This window comes from Elephas maximus, chromosome 4 (genome assembly GCF_024166365.1).
Source record: "Elephas maximus indicus isolate mEleMax1 chromosome 4, mEleMax1 primary haplotype, whole genome shotgun sequence".
Lineage (NCBI taxonomy): Eukaryota > Metazoa > Chordata > Mammalia > Proboscidea > Elephantidae > Elephas > Elephas maximus.
Window position 1 is genome coordinate 161724573 of NC_064822.1, and position 20470 is coordinate 161745042.

At 34.4% G+C, this 20470-nt stretch overlaps 1 protein-coding gene across 1 annotated transcript in view; it reads right to left on the minus strand.

Annotated features, from left to right (window-relative positions):
- CDK17 (cyclin dependent kinase 17) overlaps positions 1–20470 on the minus strand; it is a 108554-nt gene that overhangs the window by 17751 nt on the left and 70333 nt on the right. Inside the window, exons 5-10 of the mRNA XM_049884118.1 lie at positions 20284–20409; positions 9333–9389; positions 8140–8254; positions 7109–7203; positions 6796–6858; positions 3415–3538 (exon numbers count right to left, since the gene is read on the minus strand). Of these exons, the coding sequence (XP_049740075.1) occupies positions 3415–3538; positions 6796–6858; positions 7109–7203; positions 8140–8254; positions 9333–9389; positions 20284–20409 (580 nt within the window). The remainder of the gene's footprint in view (positions 1–3414; positions 3539–6795; positions 6859–7108; positions 7204–8139; positions 8255–9332; positions 9390–20283; positions 20410–20470) is intronic.

Consider the following 20470-nt stretch of genomic DNA (forward strand, 5'->3'; position numbering starts at 1 on the left):
TAAAACAAACAATAACACATGTGAGGAATGTGCTCAGTAGTTCGATCATGACCAAATGGGGACATCTGTCCAAAAGCAAAGACAAGAAGGCAGGAAGGAACAGGAAAATGAGTTCTATGGAAATTGGGAACCTGGGGTGGAGAAGGGGAGAGTGCTGACACATCATGGGGATTGCAACCAATGTCATAAAACAATTTGTGTATTAATTGTTGAATGAGAAGCTCATTTGTTTTGTAAACTTTCATCTAAAGCACGATAAAAAGAAAAAAACAAAAAATTACTGACTTGGAAACCCTATGGGTCAGTTCTACTCTGTCCTACAGGGTTTCACTATGAGTCTACTATGGCAACAGATCTGGTTTAGTTTTTGGTATATGGAAGCTTAAAAGACAGAGCCACGAACTACCTGTCCTATAGCCTATACAATCAAAGCAAACTGCCAGTTACAATTTCCTTAGCACTTAATCTCCTGCTACTGAGGGGTTCTGAAAGAGGGTGCTTCCTCAAACATGTCCTGGTTCACAAGTAGAATTTCAGTCCTGGCATGAAGTAAAATGACCAATAATCTTTCCCAAAGCAAATTAATTAAATGTGATATGACATTATTATATATGGTGGCATTTTCCATTATTAATGAAAATATCTATTAGTAGTTCCTCATATTCAAATTATTTTCTAGTATTAATGACAATGCCTATCTATATTAGTAGAACCTAGATCTCTGAATTTCACCAATCACAAGAGGGGAAGTAGAATTTTCACAGGGTTCCAAGAACAATTTATAGTATAAACAGTGAGTTACATGACCCTCCCTTACTTGCATCCATAAGAACATTTACTGTGCAACCAATAAAAAATAACTAAAGTAATAGAAACAAAGTTGATTATGCCATCTCATAAAATATTCAGAATTTCTTGGTGGCCTGTGGGAAGATAAAATTTGCTTGGCTTGCTTTGTGGAGTTTAGAAGCAAAATATAAAGCACTCAAACTATTCTCCAATAAAAGCAGATTTTTTTGATGGTCCTTGACATTCCTTTTGCATTTCTAATAGCCATGTGGGGTCTTTCTATCACTGCCATTCATTTGGGGGTTAAGGAACAAGGAGCAATAAGTGCAGCTTGTCTAAAACTAAAAAAAGGAGAAAGAGAAAATAATAATTATAAGGGAAATAATTACATAAACTATGCTTGGAAAGAGACTTTATGACCTATGTAAACATATGCAAATAACTTTAAGTTTTTGTTTAAATACACAGGGCCCACCCATTTCTTTTAAAGGAAGGAAATACAAATAAACAACCCTACCTTTCAAACGAACAGTAAATGTTAAATGAGCAAAAGTATAGGAATTTCTAGAAAGAACTAGTTAATAACAGTGAACTCTTAATCCGTTGCTAACAAAATAATACCTGAAACTTTCATATTTATCAAATTTAATGAAATACTTCAAAGTAAAACTACCAAAGTCATTTATGGAAAATTCATAAATGCTAAATATGGAAATGACAAAAGCATGGGCTATTTAAAACTAAGTTCTATTAGAGTATTCAAACTTACAAATGTAGAATATAAAAAATTCAAAGTTACACAAAATTGTTACAATATAAAAAGTTTAATAAATATTCTTTTGCAGGCTTCCAATCATATAATCCGTATGATTCACTAGAAAGTAAAACCCTTTAGATCTTATTAAGCATGAGACAATTACTAAAAAGCTTAATCCTCCTACAAGCAAAAAGAATGTGCAATTTCATCTTCCTCTCTAATCTATTAAAGTCTGATTAGCTGAAGAGATACATACAAACAGCTGTCAATTAAATCACTGTGCATATAGACCCAGGGTCATGATCGTAGGCATATTAAGAAAATTCTTTTCAGTAGTGGCTTCTAAACTTTTTGGTCTCAGGGCCCCTTTACACTTTTAAAAATTATTGAGAACTCAAAGAGATTTTGTTTATGTGGATTACATTTACTGATACCTGCCATATTAGAAATTAAAACTGAGAAAAAAAAATTTACTCATTAAAAACACCAGTCATTACATGTTAGTATGGATGACATTTTCTATGAAAAATATTCTATCCAAAACAAAACAAAAATTAGTAAAAAAGAATGGCACTGTTTTACACTTTTGCAAAATTCTTTAATGTCATCTAGCTTAACAGAAAACAGCTAGATTGTCATTATCTGTTTCTGCATTCAATCTGTTGTGATTTACAGCTTTGAATGAAGTAAATGGAGCTCCACAGATATGAAGCTGGAAAGAGGACTAGCATTTTAACAGCCTTTTCTGATAATTGCAGATATTCTTCTTTGATACTACTTCAGAACTTGAAAATGTTTTGTGGCGACTGAAACTGTATCAATGTACTTGTCATACTGTTACATTAAAATCCTTTGGTCTACCTTGTGCTTTGGATCTTTTACTCATGTACGATTTTGCAATATCTTGCATTTGTCATTAGAAAAATACTGGTTCCCAGAGTATGCAGATCTCAACAAAATCATATTTGTGTATCACCACTGCTCTAATGAGAAAAGTTAGTATTAGGAAGCTAACAAGCTTAAGTGGCAGATTCAACTTTCCAAAATCTAATTTCTACTTAAGAACTCAAATTTTACTATTGGAAAGAAATACTTTCAGTTGTTTTCCTTGCAATGACAGGCTCACTGCATTCATTTTCAAGTAAATGTGTGCCAAGTACCCAAGTCTGAGTAGCCACAGCTCGATGGTCATTTTTTTTTTTCCAAGTAAAAATGATGTATCATGAAAAATAAAAAAGGGCTGGTTCAGCTTGCACTTAAATAAGTACAGAAGTACTTTTTCTTGTGTAAAGTAACCTCAGTACTTCTGTGTGCAGCAAACGTGCTTCAGAGATCTTCCCATTTCACCACACAGAATACTAAAAAGACTCAGGGATGGAGATTTAATAATAAATGGTACTGCTTCACCAAGAACCTTTTAAAATGTAACCAGCACTTGATTCCTACAAGTGTAGAGTGGTGAAGAATACAATGACTGCAAAGTCCAGCTGGGTGCCACTGCCTTGATTTCTACTATGGCACCAGAAGCTTTACTCCTTACTGCTCTTAGATAATCGTGCAAATATTAACACAGTGAAAGGCAAATGACATCTTAGTACAAGTATGATAATATATCTTACCTTAGAGACTCCTAAGAGGATCTCAGGACCCTAGAGATCTACGGACCACACCTGAGAACCAGTAGCTTTTTGTATTTGCCACTTATGATCACAAACAACTCACCACCAAGGTTCTGTCAAATCTCTTACTCTGTGAGCTACAGAGAAAAATTCTAAACCCACATGAAAGTGATGACACACTGTAACAATAGTTGTTTTAGAAAACTTAATATCCTGAAAGTGTTTACAAACATCTCACACGTTCCATACCAAAATCTGCTAGCTTTAATTCTCCTTTTTCATTAATGAGGAGGTTCTGTGGTTTCAAGTCTCGATGCAACACCTTTCTTCTGTGGCAATATGCCAAACCACGTAAAATTTGGTATAAAAACAGCTATAAGAAAGAAATAAATAGAAATTAGTCTTAAAAACAATGAGACATACTTTGCTATAAGCATAAGTTAGGGTAGGCAAAAAAGTAACTGGTCTAGAAAAGTAAAAGAAGAAAAATAACCACACCCTTTTTTTTTTTTTTTTTTTTTAGGTACAAAACCTTTTCTTCATATCATTGTTTTCCGAGTTTTACAATTTATTATTCTATTTGAAGCATGAATCAGGAAGACTGAAGAAGTGATGCCTTTGAATTACAGTGTTGGCTAAGAATATGGAATGTGCCACAGACTGCCAAAAGAACAAACAAATCTGTTTTGGGAGAAGTACAGACAGAATGCTCCTTAGAAGCAAGGGTGGCGAGACTACATCTCACATACTTTGGACATATTATCAGGAGGAACCAGTCCCTGGAGCAGGACATCATGCTTGGTAAAGTGGAGGGCCAGTGAAAAAGAGCAAGGCCCTCAAGGAAATGGACTGACAGTGGCTGCAATGATGAGCTCAAGCATAGCAATGACTGTGAGGATGGCGCAGGACCAGGCAGTGTTTCATTCTGTTGTACACGGGGTCTCTACAGGTTAGAACTGACTCGATGGCACATAACAATAACAACATTTGAAGCATCTGCCCCTTTTTTAAGTCTTAAAATACCTGAAATTGTAAGACTTTTTTAAGTCTTACAATACCTAAATGAAACTTTGTCTTAGCAGTAATGGCTCAATTGTTACAAAAAATAATTAAAAATAAATATATCCTCATAAACTTACAGGGCTCTAAGGTTTACAGTTTGCTTATGAAATTCTGGCAAAATAAAAAACCACACACACACAAAAATCTGGGCAGTGTCTTAAAAATAAGGCATCAGAATTGGTGGTTTTATGAAAACTACAAGGTGCTGTATATGATGCTGTATAGTTCTAGCAAATTATATCCTATAAAAATAACCTAAACCAGCTTCATTCACCCACCTCCTAGGGGACTTTATTTCAGTGCCTCCTACTCAGCCTTCAAATCTGCTATGATTAGCACTCAGTGACTCTTTGAGAAAAGCAAGTCCTATAAAACTAGTGGCAGGCTTTTTGGTGGAAAAAGGGATGTGGAACATAGGAAATCTTCGCGTCTTTGGGCCTAACAGAAAGAACCTCAAGTGCAAAGGACTCAAGAATGCACCTTCAGTTCACTTGTAGGTGAAAAACAGAGCGTTAGCACACTGAGAACAAGCCAAAGCAATAGGAGAAAAAGAGGTCTCAATGAATTCAAAAGCACAGAGTTTCTATACTCTACATATTTGTGTGTTATGAGAATTCTAAAATTACTCTTTACTCTATATTCCTATTGCCTTTTATGTTTGGAGGAGCCTTGGTGACACAGCGATTAAGAGCTCTGCTGCTAACCAAACAGGTTGGCAGTTTGAATCCACCAGCTGCTCGTTGGAAACCCTATGGGACAGTTCTACCCTGCCCTCTAGGGTTGCTATGAGTTGGAATCGACTCGATGGCAATGGGTTTTTGTAAGGATGACACAAGACCGGGCAGCATTTCATTCTTGTGCACAGTGTCACTATGAGTCGGAACTGACTCGACGGCGCCTAACAGGAACAACAACAACGTGTTTAAAAAGTACAAGGGAATAAAATGCTTTCCAACTTAAGTCAGCCATGTAGGCCTGGCTTAAAAAATACAAACTTCTCAAATCTTTGTCAAACTATGACAATTAAGGTCTTTCCAAATTATTACTAATATGAAAGGAAAAACAAAAATCACAAACAGAAATATATACAAATGAGATTCACAGCACCTTGCAAAATGAAAACAATTCTTAAAGAAAGTATAGGTAAATAAATTTACACTTAGAGCCCTATTTAAAAATTCTTATAGCAACATGTACCTATGCTGTGAGCTGTCTTTTAGTAACATCTCCTTTGTATCTACCAAAATTACTATTTAAAAATACGTAAGTTACATACATATATATATGTTTAAAATTACTATCTACAGAATTGAAAATATCTCAAATACACAGCTAGAGTAGTCTATTTCCAGAACAGGCTCTCACAAACTGTTGGCTGAGTTTGGATGAATTAAATCTTTGCTAAATTTGGAGTATACTAGTCAGATCAAAGAGACCTACTGGAAGAAAACAACTATATCCAATGCTTTTACTCAATTAATTATTCTGGGTTTCATCTCACACTAAACACTATACCAAACTTTTCTGCCACCCTTATTCATTAGATTAGCACCTTGAAAAGTTATTTTTTGTTGCTGTTGTTGTTCTTTAAATATATCATGGGAGTTTGCCATTTAAAGTAGGCCTTCTGCAGAACACACTCACCATTTTTATTTATTTTAAACATTTGAATTTTGATATCATACTTTTTTTTTTTTAAGCAGAATACACTTGTAACATTTATATTAAAGAAAATCAGTGTTATAACATGAACCAAAAACCCAAAAAATACATTGCCATTGAGTTGACTCCAACTCATACTGACCCTACAGGACAGGGCAGAACTGCCCTATAGGGTTTCCAAGGAGTGGCTGGTGAATTCGAACTGCCGAACTTTTGGTTAGTAGTCAAACTCTTAACCGCTCCACTACCAGGGCTCCTATCACGTGAAAGGAGATGTCAAAAGTAGTTTGTTTTTTTCACACTACAAAAGGGTTTTATTACATAAAGGTCTCTCAGAGTATCTACAGTATTTTCATTACATCATTAAACAGTTTCAACAGAATATGAGCACTATAGAAATTTAGATTTAAGTGACTTTCTTAAAGCCCAGAAAGTGATTTTAAGAAACCTGAATCTATCAAAAGTCCAATTCATTTTTTAAAATAAATGAATACTTATGACCGAGACTGCTTACTGAACCCTACTATCCGCTCTCCTTTCTCTTCTGTGAGTACTATAGCCTTCCAGGCTTCAGGTGGGCACATGACCTGCCCCAGCAGGAGACCAGGTTTTTGAGAATTCTTGCCTTTTAAGGAAGGCTGTATCATTAAATGAAAATGCGTGTGGAAGTTCAAAAGTAGTTTTTAAAATACTTTTAATGTGAAGCGGTTCTACAAAAAGGTCTAATCCTAAGAAATGCTAAAGTGTAGTAAGTAAAGGTCTGTGTAAATATGTTCAGAGGACAGTAACCTATTTGAAATACCACACAGAAAATCCGGAAACGGAACAGTTATGAAGCCTGTACATTTCATTATGCAGTGTTTGCCTAAATTTAAATAAAATTTCACACTATGTACTTCAACATACCTTTACATTGTGCATACTCATGATGTTTCCGCAGTCATCCATGTACTGTTTTAGGTCTTTGTCCTTAAAAAAAAAATAGTACTTCATTATGAGACATATAATTTTCAGAATGCATGGCAGATTCAATTAATGGTATTTAAATTTTAAAAATAAGTTGCTTTTCAAGGAAAGATATTGGATGTATCACAAACAAAATTTAATTAAATACCAACATCTAAGCAATAATGTCTTTGGGGCTGTTAAAAAGTTCAATTTCTTGCTCTGATTTTTAAAGCAAAATTAAATATATTTTTTTTTATTATTTAATGCTTACCAGATACTCAAAGACCAGAGTCAAAGATTTATCCGTGTGAACAATGTCATGTAAGGTAACTATATTCGCATGTTTTAGATCCTTTAACAGTGAAACTGCAAAACAGAAAAAAGTCAATTATTTAGTCTGTGTAGAAAAAAAAAAAAAAAAATTTTTTTTTTTAGTAGTAGCCAGTCTTTGTAAAAACCTGAAGTAAATTTAGCACATGATTTGATTGAGTTTAAGATTCTCTTGAATTTAAATCAGTGATTCACCAGGGAGACTGGCAGTAGAAATTTTAACAGAATCAAGCTTAACAATCTTTTTTTCATGGTTCTGGGTTTGATGTTACAACACTTAAAATTGTCCACAATATTATAATAAAACTCTCTACATTATCTTCTGCTTTTTCTTAAATGTTAACTATTGAGACTTTTGGGATTCATTTGGATATAAAGTGCCAAGTACTCCCCGCCCTAAATTGCTAACCAGTTGCCTCAGTTTTCTGAATAATCTACCTTTTCTTTATAAAATGGTATCATGATGTAAGTACATTAACTTACTGTATATATTAGTTTATAATTAGTTTTCCCATGCACCAATATATAATAACATTTCTCTATGGCAAATATTTATACAGGAAAATGATTTTTAATGCCTCCATAGTATTTCATTATAAACTATACAATATAGTAATACAGTTTAATCCCTCTCTGTTGGATATTTCAGTTTTAAAAATTAACTTTTTTTTTTCAGTCTAAATTTATCTTCCACTCAGCTATTATTTCTATATCTAAGCTCTTTTTCTGGAGCCCTGGAGCCGTAGTGGTTAAGAACTTGGCTGCTAACCAAAAAAGGTCTGCAGTTTGGATCCACCAGTTGTCACTCCTTGGAAACCCTGTGAGGGTTGCTATGAGTTGGAATCAATTTGATAGCAATGGGTTTGGAAGCACTTTTTACTTCCAAAAAAATGAACTCATTATCCAGCTTTGGTTTTAAAATGTTCTAGATAAATTTCATAATACATTTCCTCATGAAAGACCAAATTATACCTTCTCTTATAGCTGTGCAAGGTGCACCCTCTTCATGTTCCAATCGGATCTCTTTTAGTGCCACCAAATTCTCCGTCAATTTACTTCTGCCTTTATATACAGTTGCATATGTTCCCTATAAAATTTATTTTTGAAAGATACATCAAAATTATCATGAGCATCCATCTATACAATCTATACAACAGAAAGCCCTAACCGAATTTCTAAAAAAAAAAAAAAATTTTTTTTTTCCTACGCATATGCTAAATTCCATCTTGCAAAGAAAACTCCACAATTATCCATCTTGATTTTCTACAGCCAAGAAGATTTTCACAGCTTCCGCACTTTTCTAACCCTACAGAGTGCCTCAAAAGTATGGAAACATAAGAAAATATTTATTTTTTGTACTTTAATGACTGGATTGATAGCTTTATGTACAAAGATATTTTACCTGCAATGGTGTGTGGAGACTGAAGAAAACTTGTTGAACATACTATTTGAAATTTGAAAATGTAACTAACATGTTGTTAAATTAGAAAAGTTTCACCCAAGTTTCCAGACTTTTCAGAATCTTTCTACATTAAACATCCACTAAAAAAAGCAAACATATTCTACAGGAGGTCTCTTTCATCTTTGCCAAGTTAGCCCTCAAACTCCATCAAGGCTTCCCTAATGACTAACTCTATGATAATTTTTTTGCCCTTTCTCACTCTGGGACATAGGCTCTTTCGAAATTAGTCAGTACTAGTGTAAGTTCAAGGAAATCAAGGTATTATCAGCCAAGAATTTCCCTGACCATCACTGAGACATGTTTTTATTCTTAAAGATAGTATTTTGATTTTTCACAGGTTTGAACTCACGCTATTTCCTATATGACTGCACAGACAGCAGACTGCCAGGAAGCTAACAAATTGATGCCTGTTTTGTTACCAAGAAAGTACAGTACTTTTTGCTTCAACGAAAGAATACAAGGGTATTTTTAAAAAGGAAAAAAAGCACTCATTTCCTCCCAAACTGATGGAATAACTTCAAGAATTGAAGTGCTTTTTCCTTTCTATCTGTTGCCTTCTCAGAACAAGATATAATCTTTTAGAAAATAGTGATTACATATTTTTTTCCTAGGTTGGCAAAAATTATGGATTTACACAGGGATTTATGTAAGGAACAAGAAAAAAAAAAAGTGTCTTTTATTTTTGAAAAAGGTATTTACTTACCTCTCCAAGCTTTTCCAATTTGATGTAGGTTTCCATTTTCCCAAACCCAATTTCTGACTATAATGAAAGCAAACAATTATAAACTTGATGTTATTCTTAAAATTTTAATGAATCTTTTTCTCAACTTCTGAAACTACATTGCTCTAGTGTCTTAGAATAGAAAGATCTGATGATAACCAACTTGTTGAACCCCTTTCAAGTTTTAAAATATACTCTATGTTAGAACATTCAAAGGTTCAAAAACATTAGACTTCACAATTAAAATGATCAGCCCATCCTTTAAATAGATCAGTTAACATTTCATTATGAAATCTTTTTGTTTCATTCTAAAGCCTTGAAATTTTAAGACATCACAGCATTTTAAGATACTAAACAATCTTAGAAAAATTTCTTCTCAAAGAAATTGTAAAATAATTTTTCTACATATCCTGTACCAGCGTTTGTGTTCCCTAAGAAGATCTGAAAGCCCTAAAATACTATTTTTCTTTCAGGTTTTCCAACGAAAATACAACTTAAAAAACAACTGAAAATCATACTCTGCTATGGATCAGGAAATAACGGACATGGAAAAAGCAATGTAAGTCTAATTCTGCCACATTCCACTCCCCACCCCCCCCAAATTGCTTTAAAAGTGAGTTCTCAAATCCATTGTTTTTTAACCTTGAACTTGCTTGCCTATTTTGTATGGACTCAAAGAATGAGGCAAATATGTAATACACCTAAATATGTAATAAAGATGTAATATTTAAAAACTAAAATAACTAAACCAGCAAACAAAGAGAAACAAAACCATGAACAATTTAGGAATAAAGAAAAAAGCAAATATAGATGGAAAGTTACTGAGAAAGAAAATTGAGGAAAAAAAGGTAAACAAATAGAAAAAGAAAATTTTCTTCATGTCCAAAGCTGAATGGCCAAAAGTAGCAAAAGTCCCTCAAAAGAAATTGCTTTTATCCTTTTGTTGCAATGATACATATCATATTAAAAGCCACATGGAAAACTGCATGTCAAACAAAATCATTCCATTTTGGTTAGCTAATAAAAACTCTAGTCACAAGTGGTATTACTGAATGACTGGAAAAGTACTGCTTTTTATAATTTTTTCTGTATGTGATGGACATTTTTCCCTATATGTAAAGAAGGGTTTTTTCCCATAAAATTCTAAATAAAAAAATTCAGTTTTAGAATCACACACCATCCGCTTATGTATTTTCCTGTATATGACTCAAAGATATTAAGTACTTGCTTTCTGTTATCAACAATTTTGCCAAATAACACTTACAAATACAAATGAAGTTTAAATTGTAGTATCAAAAATGTGGCAAACAGTCCATTTTCTGGTACAAGACAGCCTGATGTGGAATAACCTTTTAGTTTATGTATGTTTGTATAGTCCATTTACATATGGTCTTAAATAACTGGTACTTTAAAAAGGGTAATTGCCAAGGTCACATGAACTACAATAGAATGTGTTCATTTTCTTATACTATCTCTGGAATTCGGGCTCTTAAATTTACAGATCTGGAACAACTGCAATTTTGCCATGAATTTTTAGTCTTGTGGAAAGGAAAAAAAAAAAAAAAGCTATTGTGAAAATAAATGGAAACCAGTATGAACAAAACTAAAATTCCTGAAAAATAAAATAAAATTGTCATTATCTAAGAAGCACATGGGAAAACATAACTGTAAGCTAGAAATTTTTTCTTCTTAGGATAGGGAAATCTTCTTATCTTTTTATCTTAAATGTGACTGGCACCACCCTCACCCTCCCCTCTTCTTCCTGATTTGAATGAAGACATGAATGGTACTTAGAGGTATATGGAAAAGAGCTCTGGTGGTGCAGTAGCTCTAAGTGCTCAGCTGCTAACCAAAAGGTTGGCAGTTCAAACCCATGAGCCGCTCCATAGGAGAAAGATGTGGCAGTCTGCATCCGTAAAGATTACAGCCTTGGAAACCCTATAGGATTGCTATGCATCAGAATTGACTCAACTCTTTTCTTATTCATCTTTTTATCTTAAATGAATGAATACTAGTATGTCCATGAAACATCAAACACACTTTATTCCAATGGTGACTATGATAAAATGCCCAGGTTTACTTTAAAGTGTATGTAAATGGACTACAAACTAAAGGCTATAAAGACAAAAATGTTATAGAGATTACCATATCATATATAGCATCTAAGGGGTAAAGTCTATAAGGGATGTACCAAAACCTTATTACAAACTCACTCTTTAAGGAATGAAATTCAGTGACATCGCTAGAATATGCTAAAAATCTGTTTTATGAAAAAGAAAGTAAACTTTTGACTATAATTACGAGGCTGAATTTAAATTTGAATAATAGGTTAATAAAGTAAACAGCACAGCTGAGTTCTACCCATGCAGGCAGGCAGACAAAAGACACGGCTATACTAGTGAACTGTCTGTCAGAACTTAATTCAAAGAGTAAAGTGCACTTACCCTACCCCCCATTTTAATAATTTCCAACTTTAAGGATTTAAGAATTACATCCAAATATTACTTACTGGATCTTTAAATGAAATTTTTTAGAAACTTTTGCTTGCATTTTTAGCTGCTGAACATGACAAGATTAACAATAGATATAATGACTAGATTGTTGACATGCTCTCCTACAGAAATTATTCAGAGGACAAAGGACAAAGCTCATTTATTCAACATTTACCAAGTACAAGCTAGGTGCTGGGGATACAGTAAAGAAGACAGATACGATTCTTGCTTTTTTGGGTTCAGGATCTACACAGAGTTCTATCTTAGATTATTTTAGAATTTTTTTTAAGGTTAAATGTTTTATAAAAAAGGAAGTAATAGCTAAAGAGACGGCATGATAAGCTTTATATTTTAATATAATATAAAAAGCCCTTTAATCTAATCTAATTCTGCTTTCCAGACAAATGAAGATGATTTTCTTCCGATACGTCATTGTTTCAAGAGAACACTTTGCTTATTGGCAGCTCCAAGCAAACTCCTGTTCAGATGGCTCTCTTATAGGATAAAAAAAAAAAAATAAAAAAAAATTTTTTTTTTTTTTTTTTTGATAAGACGATGGGAAAAAAAACCTTTACTATAATTCAATATAACTTGTAATGGTGTCAAGAGTTACGGGAGATTTCTTTATTTCTTTGGATCTGGCAACATAATCACTGTACTGCCGTTGTAAAGATGTACTAACATGCTGGCAATGCCGTTTTAATTGAGCTTCAAAACAAATGAAGTATGTGTACAAGTTCTATAGGTCTCATTCTAAAAGTGTGCGTGTGTATAAGACAGACCGGGGGAAGAGGGAGGTTTTCTGAAACACCATTTCCATCCCATGAGATTTACCAAGTTATTACTCATAGAAATGTGTTCTTTCTCTTCAATTACGCAGGGGCAGGAAAGATATTGAAAACCTTTATTCTTAGTTTTTTTTTTTTTTTATATCTTATAAAAATTGCTGTTAGCATCATCATATCTGTACATAATAAGCCAAAGATAAATTACTAAGTTGTGGTTGGATTTGGAACCTTACTTCCACACCCCATAATGCATTTATCATTTTTCAGAGACATGAGGACTTAATATCCTCTTCGCTTACCTACTCCTAGAAATAAGAAAGGAATACATATGATCTATACTGGACAAATCTAATGCAAAAGACCTCTTTAAAGTGTTAAAAAGCGAAGATATCGCTTTGAGGGCTAAGGTGCGCCTGACCGAAGCCACGGTATTTTCAATTTTCTCATATGAATGTGAAAGCCAGACAATGAATAAGAAAAACCAAAGAAGAAATGATGCCTTTGAATCACGGCGTTGGCAAAAAATATTAGAATATACCATGGACTGCCAGAAGAATGAACAAATCTGTCTTGAAAGAAGTATAGTCAGAACGTTCCTTAGAAAGGGGCATGGCGAGACTTCATCTTCCGTACTTTGGACATGTTATCAGGAAGGACCAGTCCTTGGAGAAGGAAATCATGCTTGGTAAAGTAGAAGGTCAGTGAAAAAGAGTAAGACCCTCAGCAAGATGGACTGACACAGTAGCTGCAACAATGGGCTCAAACAACGATTGTGAGGATGGCACAGGACTGAGCGGTGTTTTGTTCTGTTGTATATAGGGCCCTTATGAGTCAGAACTGGCTCAACGGCAACTAATAATGACATATTGGTAGAGCCATGAACGAGGACTCTAAACACTCACTAAACAGGAAGGAGCAAACAGGAAGGAGCAGACTCTTAAAATGTATATGACCTATAATTATGAGACAAATTTTCATATATAGGCTTTTATTCTTCTATAGTTGCACTTTTCCTCATAAAACTTCCACTAGATATGCCATGATTTTAGATGCAACAAAGCTCTGATGAATCCTGACTACACCTGACTATGGGCTTTCTCATTAGTTTAATATTTAACTCCCAGAACCTAGACATTAAAAAAAAATTTCACGTTGAGTTAGAATATTACATTTCCTAACAACCATAAATGAATATTATATAGTACTTCAGCAAGCTAATAACCAATATTTTAACATGAGACATGACTAAATGTGGTATCCTGGATGGGACCCTGGGAGAGAAAAAGAATAAAGTATGGAGTTTAGATAATAGTAATGTACCAGTGCTGGTTCCTTAGTTATAACAATTGTACAAGAAAAGCAATGTAAAATGTTAACTGGATATGTGGTATATACAGGAACTTTGTATACTATCTTAGGAATTTTTCTATAAGTCTAAAACTATTATAAATAAAAAAGATGTTTAAATAAAAAGTGGGAAGAATTCAGTTGAGAGGGACAGACTAAATATACATAAATCTATAGGAATAACAAATATTCTAAGCATCCTCAGAATATGTGATAGGAGAAACTCCTCAATATTAAAAGAAGGAAAGAACAGAATGGATATAGATGTGGGTAAATTTATATGTCTGTTATTGAGAAAATGAGGCAGTTTCTGGCTAATGGCTTCTCTGCTCTTTATCTTTTAAGAGGAGGGATCATCAGCTTGCAGTGAGAAGAGAAACACTAACCAGAGAAAGACACTGGGGTAGCCGGTCAATACTGAAGGTTCATTTGAAGTTGATGATCATGAATTTATAGTGGAACCAATTAGCCCTATTATGTGACTTTTTCCAGCAAAGATGAATTCTGTGACTTGTTTCTTAATTCCTACTCAATCAAATGTTTTGTGTTATTTGAACTCTTATACGTATTACACAAGCTGACCTAAACAGCAAAGATGTCACTATGATGACCTAAGGTGTACACATGACCCAGGCCATGGTCTTTTCAACTGCCTTATATGCATGTGAAAGCTGGACAGTGGAAATGGAAGATAGAAGAATTGATGCATTTGAATTGTATTTAACATACTGCAGACCACCAGAAAAACAAATAAACCAGTCTTAGAAGAAATGCAACCAGAATGTTCCCTGGAAGGAAGGATGGTAAGACTTTAGCTCACTAATTTTAGCCACATCATCAGGAAAGAACAATTGCTAGAAAAGGACATCATGGTTGGAAAAGTAGAGGGTTGGTGAAGGTGGCAGAGGCCCTCAGTGAAATGACTGACACAGTAGCCTTAACAATGGACTCATACATAGCAACAATAGTGAAGATGGCACAGAACTGGGCAACATTTTGTTCTGTTATACATAAAGTCGCTATGATGGTAACTAACAATAACACAACAACTTGTTACATATTGCTATTGGAAAATATGAAAATAAAAGTTTTATACTTTCAGAAAAACAAAGCTAAAAATTTATATTTGATCTGCTTGAAATATTATTTTATTTTTTAGATAAAGAGTATATTATCTATGGAATGCATGAACTCTGATACACATAAAGAACATTTTCTTTATCCTACCTGTTTCATATCCATCCTCTAACCTTCACTCTCTCCCTTCACATATAAACCTAGGATTCAGATACCCATACTAAAGAGCTGACCACATTGAAAAAAATTATTTTATTTTTTGTGTATATAATGAATATATTGTGTATGTAAACATGAACTCTAATACATGTGGCAAAAACCTTTTTGCCCATCCCCTTTCCATCCATCCCCTAACCTTCAACAATCCCCCCCCCACTTTAAATATAAACCTAGGGTACAGATTTCTATTTTGAATAACTTTCTGATATATCTCAAAAGAGATTGTTCTTTAGGTAATATGGATGAACAATGAAAGGGATGCAATGATAGAAAACAAAACACAGCTGGCATGGAGAATCTGAACTCTATAAGCCATTTCAGTATCAAAAAACAAGGGAAGTGGTAGGAACACCCAATCACAACAAAAAACTTCAGTCACCAAACATTCATTAGAGGGCACTGTTTTCCTTAATTTAATATGGACTGCAAAAGATAGCTCTTAAATGATAGCTTTAAGAATTACACAGATATCAAATCATACTTTAGTCCCAATCTAAACATTTAATAACTCCAAATTCATCTTAAGTAACAATCTTTGATAAAAATTGATAACCAAAGGGCACTAACTCAACTGGGCAAATGACAAAATTATTCTAACAAAATTATCTTAGGCAGTGATCAAAAATGTGATAGTAATAAACACAGAAGAAAATCAAGTTGGTGTTACATTTTTACAGTACTACGTATTGGTGAATATCAAGTAAATATGTGCTCGTAATGCATATATATATAGTATAATATAAAATATTTTATTCTTTAGATTATCTCACCAAAATAGATGCTTTTGGAGGATAAAAAACATTCCATGATATAATACGTAAAAGGGGATAAAACAATTGCCAGCAACTCAGTAGTCATCATCCATTCACTGCTTTTCCCTTAGACACAAAGTCCACCTGGGTGCCAGGTCCTATCTACTTTGTCTTTACATGATCCTCAGGATCTACTTTCTACTTTCTATTTCCACTATGACTGCCACATCAACCCTCATTTTGAATAGATTCCTAGTTCATCTCCCTGCTTCTAGTCTTTCTCTCCTCTAATTCATTGTTTATACTTTTCTTGAAGCTATTGTTATGAAACAAAAATATGATCATGTCAGTCCTTGCTTAAATAAATACCTACGATGTTCTCTTATTACTTGAGATGAAGTCCAGACTCCTTGGCCTGACATCTAAGGCTTTTTATAGTCTGGATCCATCCTATCCTTTCCAGCCCTATTTTTTTTATATCATACTACATTTACCTTTCACATCAGTTATAATTTCCTCAACAAAACATATATAATCATATCTCTGGGTTTTAGTACACCACATTTCCTCTCCTTAGAACACCCTTCTAGGCACTGTCAGTTTAACAAATTCCTACTATCCTTCAAGGGCAATTTAAGTGCTACCTCCTCCATAAGCCTTTTATTTGCAAAGACATTTTACTTTCAGCATCTCTTGTTGTTACACTGCACTTCACATGTACTTCTAGCTATAGGACTATTGTCATCACACTGTATTTATTTATGGTATATATCTTTGACTAGAACATGAGAGCCTTGAAGCAGAGTCCATTTGGAGTAGAAAAGCACAGATACGGAGGCAGCTCTAAATTCTAATCCTAGCCATGCCAATTATTAGCTATGTAACATTAACACACTTTCCAAAATTGACAGACAAAAAAGAAAATATGAATAATCCAATATTAAAGAAACTGAATTCATTATTAAAAACATTGATTATAATTATAAATTTAATTCATTATTTAAAATCTCTAAAAAAAAAATTTTTTTTTATTAATATAGATGCAAAACTCCAAGATGCTAATCCAAAATTGGCATGTAACATGATTATTTTCACAGAATATCAAAAAAAGCCTGTAGACAACCATTAGAATATACAAATATAACAAATTGCTGAATACCAAGTCATTACAAAAAAAAAAATTACATTTAAGATATTAGTATAAAAAAAGTAAATTTAAAAATGATATAATTTAAAATAACATTAAGAAACAGAAAATTTCCAACAAAGATGCACAAACCTTTATACTAAAAACTACAAAACATTTAGAGAAATTAAAGATCAAAATAACTGCAGGGTTGATTTGAAGACTCAATATTGATAAGTTGGTTAAATACAAATCCAATCAAAATCCAGGAGGTGTTTTCATGGAAACTGACAGGCCAAATCTAAAATTTATATGGAAATGTAAAGGGCCAAGAATAGCCAAAGGAAAATCTTAAAGAAGAAAAAAACGGAGGACTTAAATAAGCATATAAATATTATAAAGCTATAGAAAATACAAGAAAGTGTAGCATGGACAAACCGAGCAATGGAAAGAAGAGAGTCCCATAAGAGAGCCTCATAAATCACCTAAACTTATGTCAAAAGTGACACTGCAAGAGGAGAAGCTGTCTTTTCAATAAATGGTGCTGGGTCAATTGCTACATACCGGAAAAAGGTATTTATGACACATGTAAATGATAAAAGACCTTTATTTAGAATGTTTAAAGATTTCTATAAATCAGAAATAAGAATGCCAGATAACCCAATAGAAAATAGATAATAGTTTTGAACAGTTACTTCACAAAGAAGAATACCCAAATGGCCAATAAATGTATAAAAAGGCTTCACCTAAGTCATCAGGGAAATGTAAAATAAGGCCACAATGAGATACCATTAAGCACTCATCAAAAAAGTTAAAAAAAAAAAAAAAAAAAGGCAACACACAAGAACTACCATACAGTCCTGGGTGGGAGTGCAAATCGGTACAACCACTCTGGAAAACTGTTTGACAGTATCTAGGAAAGGTGAACATATGCATACCATATGATCCAACAATTGCACTCCTAAGTATATACCCAAGAGAAATGCTTATATGTGTTAACCAAAAGACATACAAGAATGGTGATAGATTCACTATTTGGTAATAGCCAAAAACTGAAAACAACCCAAGTCTATCAATAGGGGAAGGGATAAAGTGAAGTACACTCACTCCTCACTTACCAACATGCTTAGGTTCCAAAGACCAGGTCATTACATGAAATTGGCATTATGCGAGAGTTGGAGGCCATGCCCCATCTTTAGTGCCGGTGTTCCTCCACCCCTCACCCCCGTCGCTCACCACCCAATGGGTGCTCCCAGTGCATCTTGGGACTTGCATGGTGTGGTGGGCCTTCCTTCTCCACCGCGCCTTCCCTATCACTGTGGAACCCACTGGGGTTGGGGGTGGTAGTGGTGGTGGTGGTCAGGTGTTATGCACCACCCACCTCTGCTGCCTGACTTGGGCGGGGCCCCCACAGCCCCACTGCCTCCTTTCCTCTCCCTCCCTTTCCATCTTCCTTCACCAACCTCCCCTGGCACCTTTCAGCCCTTGCCTGGCCTCCCCCTGCTGACTTGTGATTTTGCCTCATCCTGCCATTGCCCCAGGTCCTCCATGGCTGGACCAGGATGTCACAGACAAACTAGAGAAGGTATCCTCCGACTGCTCAGTCATTGTCCCTCATGTGGCCCAGTCATCACCAAGGCCTCTGGTATATCATATGGGGTAGCCCGTAGAGGGAACCTCAGGCCCAGTTGTGGCCCCGCATGGGGCCTGGACCATCAGTGGCGCCACCTGAGAATTTTTTCAAAGTTGTCATAAATGTCAAATATTGAATAATGAGATAGTCAATAAACGAGGAGTAGGTATATATACAATGGAATGCTGTACAGCAATAAGAACAACTGAACTACAACTACATGCAACAACATGTATAAAGCTCACAGCATAATGCTGAGATAAAGAAGCCAACCACAAAAAAAATATGTATTGTATACTTCCATGCATATTGGGATACATACTGCATTTTATATATACACACACACACACACACACGGTATAAATACATTTTTATATCTTTGGATAAAATGTATTTTAATATTATATTTATATATTCATAATTATATAAAGTTCAAAAAGTTTAAATAAGAATAATCAGAAACGTATAGCATAACATTTAAAAAATAAATAAGAATATGTATGTGATGAGAATTTTAAAAAGTCTTTGCAGATATTAAAACATACTAAGAAAATAATATAATCAAATATCATGACACATGTGGGTAAAACTAAATCTATGCCATTAGAGGCAGGGATAATGGCTACAGTTGAGAAAGTGGGGAGTAGAAAGTGAACAGAAAGGTGGCAGGAGGGAGCTTCTGGAACTTTTGGAATGCTCTTTTATTCATCTGGGTACTGGTTACATAGATATGTTAATGCTGCAAAAATTCACTGAGTTGTACAACAATGGTCTGTGTATTTTTTTGTACAGTGGTTAAGAGCTTGGCTGCAGTTTGAATCCACCAGCCGTTCCCTGGGAAGCCCTATAGGGTAGTTCTACTTTGTCCTACAGGGTTGCTATGAGTTGGAATCAACTAGACAGCAATAGGTTTTTTTTGAAACCCTGGTGGCATAGTGGCTGCTAACCAAAAGGTTGGCAGTTAGAATTTCCCAGGTGCTCCTTAGAACACTACAGGGCAGTTCTACTTTGTCCTATAGGGTCACTATGAGTCAGGATTGACTCCATGGAAGTGGGTTCTGTACATCTAGCATATATCCATAAAATTTACCAAAAATGAAACATAAACAAAAACATAACATAGCTTCAATTCTATTCCAGTATGTATCTTTAAACCCTGAAGGATGAAAAAATAATAAAATCTTGAAGGCAATATAACATAATTTACCTACTCAAAAATTAAATATAAAAATTAATTTGCCTGGGTGGCACAAAAGGTTAAGTGCTCGACTACAAGCCAAAAGGCTGGTGGTTTGGACCCACCTAGAGGCACCTCAGAAGACAGTCCTACCAATCTGCTTCCGAATGGTCACAGCATTGAAAATCCTATGGAGCAGTTCTACTCTACACACCTGGGGTTGCCATGAACCCTGAAATTGACTTGATGGCAACTAACAAGAACACCCAGAAAAATCAAACAAGCAGATCTGAGAGCGCAGCATAGAAGACTGAAAACTTACTAAAGAAGCTCTACGAGACCGTCGACTCATTGGTTGATCAAATGGTGGGCTGTTTATCTGAAACTTTTCAAGATATCCATCAGGTATTCTGATATCTGCAGGCAATGATAATCGCTTATTTAAATCCTAAAGAAGGAAAAATAAACAAGTGTCACTTGCCTTCATGAAAAATTTCAAATGGGTATTT